This window comes from Entelurus aequoreus, linkage group LG17, assembly GCF_033978785.1.
Source record: "Entelurus aequoreus isolate RoL-2023_Sb linkage group LG17, RoL_Eaeq_v1.1, whole genome shotgun sequence".
Taxonomy (NCBI): domain Eukaryota; kingdom Metazoa; phylum Chordata; class Actinopteri; order Syngnathiformes; family Syngnathidae; genus Entelurus; species Entelurus aequoreus.
In genome coordinates this window covers 467597-476140 of record NC_084747.1, presented here as the reverse complement: position 1 = coordinate 476140, position 8544 = coordinate 467597, and the positions used below count along the sequence as shown (strand labels likewise).

The following is an 8544-nucleotide window of genomic DNA, read 5'->3' as shown; positions in this document are numbered from 1 at the left end:
CCAATTAAGGTATGTAAATAAAAATGTACAAAATCTGGTATACATCTGCGGTTTTTAGTTGTGGAAAATACCACAAATTGTATATACACATAGAAGGTGTGGGGTGGGGGTATGTGTTTTGTCTATAAGCCTGCACGTCACTCTTCTTGTTACCCCAACGCGGAATCAAGTGTTTTTGAAGAAAAGGGAAGGGATTTTCAGAAGGTCTTTGGGTGTCAGGACCAAGTATTGTTTTATGTTGTTTATGTTTGTGTTAGGGCGAGAAAACACATTCCAATGGTTTGTCTGCTCTAGTTACCCATTCTGGCTCTCCTCATTTCGCCCTGCAGAGTGGAAAGCTTCTCCAAGATGTTATCCAATTAGCGGTTGTTCAGATCAAACCCCAAAGTGCTGTGCGTGATGTAGATGGATCCTCCAAGTTGTGGGGGGAGGAGTCATGAAGCAGGTCAAGAGAAAAGTGCTGATGTTGGCCTTTTCCCCGGCGCCAGAAGTTAGCCCAGTTCCTCGTCTCGGCGTTGACGAGTCTGACGTGACAGGCTGTCTTTGGTGGTCGGGTCCCGACCGCGTCGTGACATGGCCGCCATCAAAGATTGAAGCTGACATGCCTTGTCATCTCCTCCTCTGAGGGAGGGATTTCCCAGCTCGTCTTCCTCTCTTCTCCTTGATTGTTGCTGTCACCTGATCCCCGACAAGGTGTGTCCACGTCCACCTGTCGCCACATTCCACACCTCCAACACGGGGAATCTTTTATTCATGAGGAGATGGCTCCCCTTCATGTTGTCTACATGAACCTCATTAGTGGAAGTGCTCTCCTGCTGCACACCTTCAACATGTGACAGTCACTCACTACATTTTACAAGGGGAAAAATAGTTTTCACATATAAGCCGCACTCACTAAATGTTAAAAGGGGAAACAATGTTTCCATATACAAGATGCACCCAATAAATTCAAACAAACAAACAAAACATCATTATATAAGCCGCACCCACTAAAACCCCCACCCAAAAAAAACGCTTCCAGATGTAACGCGCACCCAAAGAATTTTAAAAGGGCAAATTATTTTCCTGCATACAAACCGCACCCACAAAATAAAAAAAATACATAAAAAATATTTATTTGTATAAGCCGCACCCAATCAATCTTCAAATAAATGTGTTTTTTCCCCATATATAAGCTGCACCCAATACCTTTGAAAAGAAAACATATTCCTCATGTATAAACCACACTCACTACATTTTACAAGGGGAAAAAGATTGTCATATATAAGCCGCACCCACATGTATTTTATAAAAATAAAAATTATAAAAAAAAATTTTTATTTTTTTTTGTAATTTTATAAAAAGAAACTATCTCGTGCGCACGAGATAGTTTCTCACCACTTATAGTCCGCTGCAGCTAATATATGGAAAATAATGTTTTCTTTTCAAATGTATTGGGTGCATCTTATATATGGAAAAGTTAGTTTTTTTAGTTTTAGTGGGTGCGGCTTATATATGTACGGAGCCCCTAAAGGGACATGGGGGAATTTTTATTTTTTATAATTTTTTTTTTTTTTTTACATGTTTCTCGTGTGCACTAGAAACTTTTTATAAAATTATTTAAAAAAAATATATATATATTATTATTTTTGTATTTTTTTTTTTTCAGACATGTATACTACATGTCTGAAAAAAATTATATCGTGCGCACGAGATACATGTCTAAAGAGAATACAAATAAAAAATTGTAAATTTTAAATAAAAAAAATAAAAAAATTTATAAAAAGAAACTATCTCGTGTGCACGATATACATGTCTAAAAAAAAAATATATATATATATATATATATATATATATATATATATATATATATATATTTTTTTTTTTTTTTTTTTAAATAATTTTATAAAAAGTTTCTAGTGCACACGAGAAACATGTAAAAAAAAAAAAACAATTATAAAAAATAAAAATTCCCCCATGTCCTTTAGGGGCTCCGTACATATATAAGCCGCACCCACTAAAACTAAAAAAACTAACTTTTCCATATATAAGATGCACCCAATACATTTGAAAAGAAAACATTATTTTCCATATATTAGCTGCAGTGGACTATAAGTGGCAAATATATACTTGTTGTCAAATGAGTTATTTACACAGAAATATTCTGTAAATGTTTATTTACATACCTTCATTGTTTCCAAACGGTGTCTGTAACACGGCAGTTAAACGGCTGATCAAACAAAACGTCAGTCATGGTCATGGAGCCACTAGCTGCGCAAGCTAGCTCTCCAATCAGCTAAACAGACTCAATAACTCCACGCTGACGTTTTGGTGTATTTACTGAGGAATTTGTGAAAGTGAAACAATACAAAAAGAATGTAAGTTAATAATACTAACACAGACACTAGCATATTAGCTCATGCTAAAAAGGCTAGCTTGATTACATGACGATAGCAGGTAGAAACATGCATGACAACACTCCTACACACATCACACATGGGACATTTTAGTAAGTAAGAATAGTTTTAGTTATATTGTAAAACTTACAAACGTTGTTGGAGTGATGGATGAAGAATCCATACGAGTAGAAACGCTATAGACGGCTAGTAGATGGAACGAGACTTGTACTTCCTGTTCAAAGCTCTAAATGGAAGGAATTATTTATTAACTGGTCCAAAAGATGGCGCAATAGCCCAAACAATAACACAAACAATAACACACCTTTTACTGTGATGTTTGTTTGTTTTTTAAACTGATGGCATTATGGCCACCAGCGAAGGAAATCCATAAATTAGCCGCACGGTTTTATAAGCCGCAGGATTTAAAGCGTAGGAAAAAAGTGTCGGCTTAAATGGTCGGGGGAAGGGAGGTGCGAGGTAATACCATTTGCAGTGTGGAGGTCTCACCTGGCGGTACTATGGTTGCCTGAGGTGTGGAGGTCTCACCTGGCGGTACTGTGGTTGCCTGAGGTGTGGAGGTCTCACCTGGCGGTACTGTGGTTGCCTGAGGTGTGGAGCTCTCACCTGGCGGTACTGTGGTTGCCTGAGGTGTGGAGGTCTCACCTGGCGGTACTATGGTTGCCTGAGGTGTGGAGGTTTCACCTGGCGGTACTATGGTTGCCTGAGGTGTGGAGGTTTCACCTGGCGGTACTGCGGTTGCCTGAGGTGTGGAGGTCTCACCTGGCGGTACTGTGGTTGCCTGAGGTGTGGAGGTCTCACCTGGCGGTACTATGGTTGCCTGAGGTGTGGAGGTTTCACCTGGCGGTACTGTGGTTGCCTGAGGTGTGGAGGTTTCACCTGGCGGTACTGTGGTTGCCTGAGGTGTGGAGGTCTCACCTGGCGGTACTGTGGTTGCCTGAGGTGTGGAGGTCTCACCTGGCGGTACTATGGTTGCCTGAGGTGTGGAGGTTTCACCTGGCGGTACTGTGGTTGCCTGAGGTGTGGAGGTCTCACCTGGCGGTACTATGGTTGCCTGAGGTGTGGAGGTTTCACCTGGCGGTACTGCGGTTGCCTGAGGTGTGGAGGTCTCACCTGGCGGTACTGTGGTTGCCTGAGGTGTGGAGGTCTCACCTGGCGGTACTATGGTTGCCTGAGGTGTGGAGGTTTCACCTGGCGGTACTGTGGTTGCCTGAGGTGTGGAGGTTTCACCTGGCGGTACTGTGGTTGCCTGAGGTGTGGAGGTCTCACCTGGCGGTACTGTGGTTGCCTGAGGTGTGGAGGTCTCACCTGGCGGTACTATGGTTGCCTGAGGTGTGGAGGTTTCACCTGGCGGTACTGTGGTTGCCTGAGGTGTGGAGGTCTCACCTGGCGGTACTATGGTTGCCTGAGGTGTGGAGGTCTCACCTGGCGGTACTATGGTTGCCTGAGGTGTGGAGGTTTCACCTGGCGGTACTGCGGTTGCCTGAGGTGTGGAGGTCTCACCTGGCGGTACTGTGGTTGCCTGAGGTGTGGAGGTCTCACCTGGCGGTACTATGGTTGCCTGAGGTGTGGAGGTTTCACCTGGCGGTACTGTGGTTGCCTGAGGTGTGGAGGTTTCACCTGGCGGTACTGTGGTTGCCTGAGGTGTGGAGGTCTCACCTGGCGGTACTGTGGTTGCCTGAGGTGTGGAGGTCTCACCTGGCGGTACTATGGTTGCCTGAGGTGTGGAGGTTTCACCTGGCGGTACTATGGTTGCCTGAGGTGTGGAGGTTTCACCTGGCGGTACTGTGGTTGCCTGAGGTGTGGAGGTCTCACCTGGCGGTACTGTGGTTGCCTGAGGTGTGGAGGTCTCACCTGGCGGTACTGTGGTTGCCTGAGGTGTGGAGGTCTCACCTGGCGGTACTATGGTTGCCTGAGGTGTGGAGGTTTCACCTGGCGGTACTATGGTTGCCTGAGGTGTGGAGGTTTCACCTGGCGGTACTGTGGTTGCCTGAGGTGTGGATGTCTCACCTGGCGGTACTGTGGTTGCCTGAGGTGTGGAGGTCTCACCTGGCGGTACTGTGGTTGCCTGAGGTGTGGAGGTCTCACCTGGCGGTACTATGGTTGCCTGAGGTGTGGAGGTCTCACCTGGCGGTACTATGGTTGCCTGAGGTGTGGAGGTCTCACCTGGCGGTGCTGTGGTTGCCTGAGGTGTGGAGGTCTCACCTGGCGGTACTGTGGTTGCCTGAGGTGTGGAGGTCTCACCTGGCGGTACTGTGGTTGCCTGAGGTGTGGAGGTCTCACCTGGCGGTACTGTGGTTGCCTGAGGTGTGGAGGTCTCACCTGGCGGTACTATGGTTGCCTGAGGTGTGGAGGTCTCACCTGGTGGTACTATGGTTGCCTGAGGTGTGGAGGTCTCACCTGGCGGTGCTGTGGTTGCCTGAGGTGTGGAGGTCTCACCTGGCGGTACTGTGGTTGCCTGAGGTGTGGAGGTCTCACCTGGCGGTGCTGTGGTTGCCTGAGGTGTGGAGGTCTCACCTGGCGGTACTGTGGTTGCCTGAGGTGTGGAGGTCTCACCTGGCGGTACTGTGGTTGCAGGTGCGCTGGGGAGAGAAAGGCTCCACAGAGGAAGGTGCCCGCCTGGAGAAAGCCAAGAACGCCGTCATCTCTGTCCCGGAGGACGTGGAGGAGCCCATGGTGAAGAGGCCAACCTCCAAGCCTGCCAACAACTACCACCCACCTGAGGACAAGTGGTACACGCCCATCAAGGTTAGTCAACACCTAAGTACTCTTCTCTTCTTCTACAAGATCCTGAATGTTCTCCTCCTTCAGGGGCGTCTTGATGCTCTGTGGGCTCTGCTGCGACGCCAGTACGACCGAGTGTCCCTCATGCGGCCCACCTCTGCTGACCAGGTAGGTGGGACAAACTGTAGACTTGCAATGGAGGGCTGCAGCGCTTCGTAGTCCATCATACCACCTGGGATGTACTGTATGTGTATAGTAGTAGTCCATCATACCACCTGGGATGTACTGTATGTGTATAGTAGTAGTCCATCATACCACCTGGGATGTACTGTATGTGTGTAGTAGTAGTAGTCCATCATACCACCTGGGATGTATGTGTGTAGTAGTAGTCCATCATACCACCTGGGATGTACTGTATGTGTGTAGTAGTAGTCCATCATACCACCTGGGATGTATGTGTGTAGTAGTAGTAGTCCATCATACCACCTGGGATGTATGTGTGTAGTAGTAGTCCATCATACCACCTGGGATGTATGTGTGTAGTAGTAGTCCATCATACCACCTGGGATGTATGTGTGTAGTAGTAGTAGTCCATCATACCACCTGGGATGTATGTGTGTAGTAGTAGTAGTCCATCATACCACCTGGGATGTATGTGTGTAGTAGTAGTAGTCCATCATACCACCTGGGATGTATGTGTGTAGTAGTAGTAGTCCATCATACCACCTGGGATGTATGTGTGTAGTAGTAGTAGTCCATCATACCACCTGGGATGTATGTGTGTAGTAGTAGTAGTCCATCATACCACCTGGGATGTATGTGTGTAGTAGTAGTAGTCCATCATACCACCTGGGATGTATGTGTGTAGTAGTAGTCCATCATACCACATGGGATGTATGTGTGTAGTAGTAGTAGTCCATCATACCACCTGGGATGTATGTGTGTAGTAGTAGTCCATCATACCACATGGGATGTACTGTATGTGTATAGTAGTAGTCCATCATACCACCTGGGATGTATGTGTGTAGTAGTAGTAGTCCATCATACCACCTGGGATGTATGTGTGTAGTAGTAGTAGTCCATGGGTGTGTGTTTTGTCCATAAGCCTGGAAGTGTTCAGCGTCATAGCCATTAGTCCTCAAATAAGTGACTATAGAGTCATGATGTTGCTGAGATGTCCCCACATGACCCTGCCAGGAACCCAATTGTAGATAAGGATTGTTCTGCTTTGTGCCAGTCTGCTCCAGTCGTCTGCTCCTGCCCCGCAAATGAATCACCAGTTTGCCTTGCGACGCGGAGAGCTTCTCCGAGATGTTATTCGTTTTGCGATTCAATTGAGAAATGGACCCAAAGTGTGAGCGCCCACAGCTGTGCCAGACCCAGACATCCTGGTCAATGTGTCCATAGACCCCCTCAGAAGAGGACCTGTTGTCACACTTCCAGGTAGACACATGTCTTCTCCCAGGAGTCCATCATGTGTCTCACAGGGTGTGAAAAGGTGTATACAGAATGCAATATAGTGACAAAAGTATTTGTCCACCTGCCTTGACTCACATATGAAGTTGAAGTGACATCCCATGGAATTTTCCAAAATGTTTTGGTATTCTGGAGCATTCAAAGTTCCTTTCACTGGAACTAACTCCTGAAAAACAACCCCACACCATAATTCCTCCTCCACCAAATTTCATAATGCAGTCCGAAATGTAGCGTTCTCCTGGCAACCTCCAAAGCCAGACTGGTCCATCAGATGTAAAAGTGTGACTCATCAGTCCAGAGAAGGCGTCTCCACTGCTCTAGAGTCCAGTGGTGATGTCCTTTACACCACTGCATCCCACGCTTTGCATTGGACTTGGTGATGTATGGCTTAGATGCAGCTGCTCGGCCATGGAAAGCCATTCCATGAAGCTCTCTGTAGCAAGTGACTGTGCAGAAAGTCTTTGCACTATGCTGACCTCTCTGTCACTTTACCTGGCCTACCACTTTGCACTATGCTGACCTCTCTGTCACTTTACCTGGCCTACCACTTTGCACTATGCTGACCTCTCTGTCACTTTACCTGGCCTACCACTTTGCACTATGCTGACCTCTCTGTCACTTTACCTGGCCTACCACTTTGCACTATGCTGACCTCTCTGGCAGTTTACCTGGCCTACCACTTTGCACTATGCTGACCTCTCTGGCAGTTTACCTGGCCTACCACTTGGTGGCTGAGTTGCTGTTGTTCCCAAACTCTTCACTTTTCTTAGAATAAAGTTGACTTTGGAATATTTAGGACTGGATTTGTTGCACAGGTGGCATCCTGTGACAGTTCCACGCTGGAAATCACTGAGAGCGGCCCATTCTTTCACAGAAACAGTCTCCATGCCTAAGTGCTTGATTTGATACACCAGGGATTAGTGATTAGGACGCCTGATTCTCATCATTTAAATGGCTGGCCACCATACTTTTGGCAATATAGTGTACATGTTTAATAGTTCCTGGACCACGGTCACTGTAGGATGACATTACTTTCATTATTTTATTGACCCAATCCTTGCATTACGTCTCTTCTGATGGCAGTGGGTCAAAGAAAAGGAAAGTGAGGTGAAATTAGACGCAGCGAAAGCCTCAGAAAACTAAACAACAATGTTTCCAGTTCAACTTAGCAACTTTCACGAAGGATGAAAAAGAAGTTGAGCTTTAATGAAATGAGAGTGATAGTGGTCTCATTATTGACACTGATGAAAGTACGGAATCCTTTCCTTTTTTTTGTATTCAGTTTTCATGTGTTTACTCATAAAGTGCATGAAGTAGTGGTCGTGTTTTAGCTGAACAAAAGCCAGCCAGAGGGCCTGACTCCATGTTGTGTAGCGTGACACACACACACACACACACACACACACACACACACACACACACACACACACACACACACACACACACACACACATCTGACACCAGCACTCAAACCTCACGCCCACACTCCGCTCAGCGCCGCCATGTCCAGATGTTGTTGGCGCCTTCAGCCAGGAATCAACAACACTAACTCACCACAGTTATTTTATTCTGAGCAAACTTCAGTGTGAGGCTGTGTGTAACATTGTGTGATTGTAGCTATGTGTGTGTGTGTGTGTGTGTGTGTGTGTGTGTGTGTGTGTGTGTGTGTGTGTGTGTGTGTGTGTGTGTGTGTGTGTGTAACATTGTGTGATTGTAGCTATGTGTGTGTGTGTGTGTGTGTGTAACATTGTGTGATTGTAGCTATGTGTGTGTGTGTGTGTGTAACATTGTGTGATTGTAGCTATGTGTGTGTGTGTGTGTGTAACATTGTGTGATTGTAGCTATGTGTGTGTGTGTGTGTAACATTGTGTGATTGTAGCTATGTGTGTGTGTGTGTGTGTGTGTAACATTGTGTGATTGTAGCTATGTGTGTGTGTGTGTGTGTGTG

The 8544-nt window shown here is 46.3% G+C and overlaps 1 protein-coding gene across 5 annotated transcripts in view; it reads left to right on the top strand.

Moving 5' to 3' along the window:
* Positions 1–8544, top strand: part of antxr2a (ANTXR cell adhesion molecule 2a) — a 143899-nt gene that overhangs the window by 75594 nt on the left and 59761 nt on the right. For all 5 annotated transcript variants that reach the window (XM_062024357.1, XM_062024356.1, XM_062024354.1 and 2 more), the window contains 2 exons: positions 4974–5144; positions 5208–5288. In XM_062024357.1, the coding sequence (XP_061880341.1) occupies positions 4974–5144; positions 5208–5288 (252 nt within the window). The remainder of the gene's footprint in view (positions 1–4973; positions 5145–5207; positions 5289–8544) is intronic.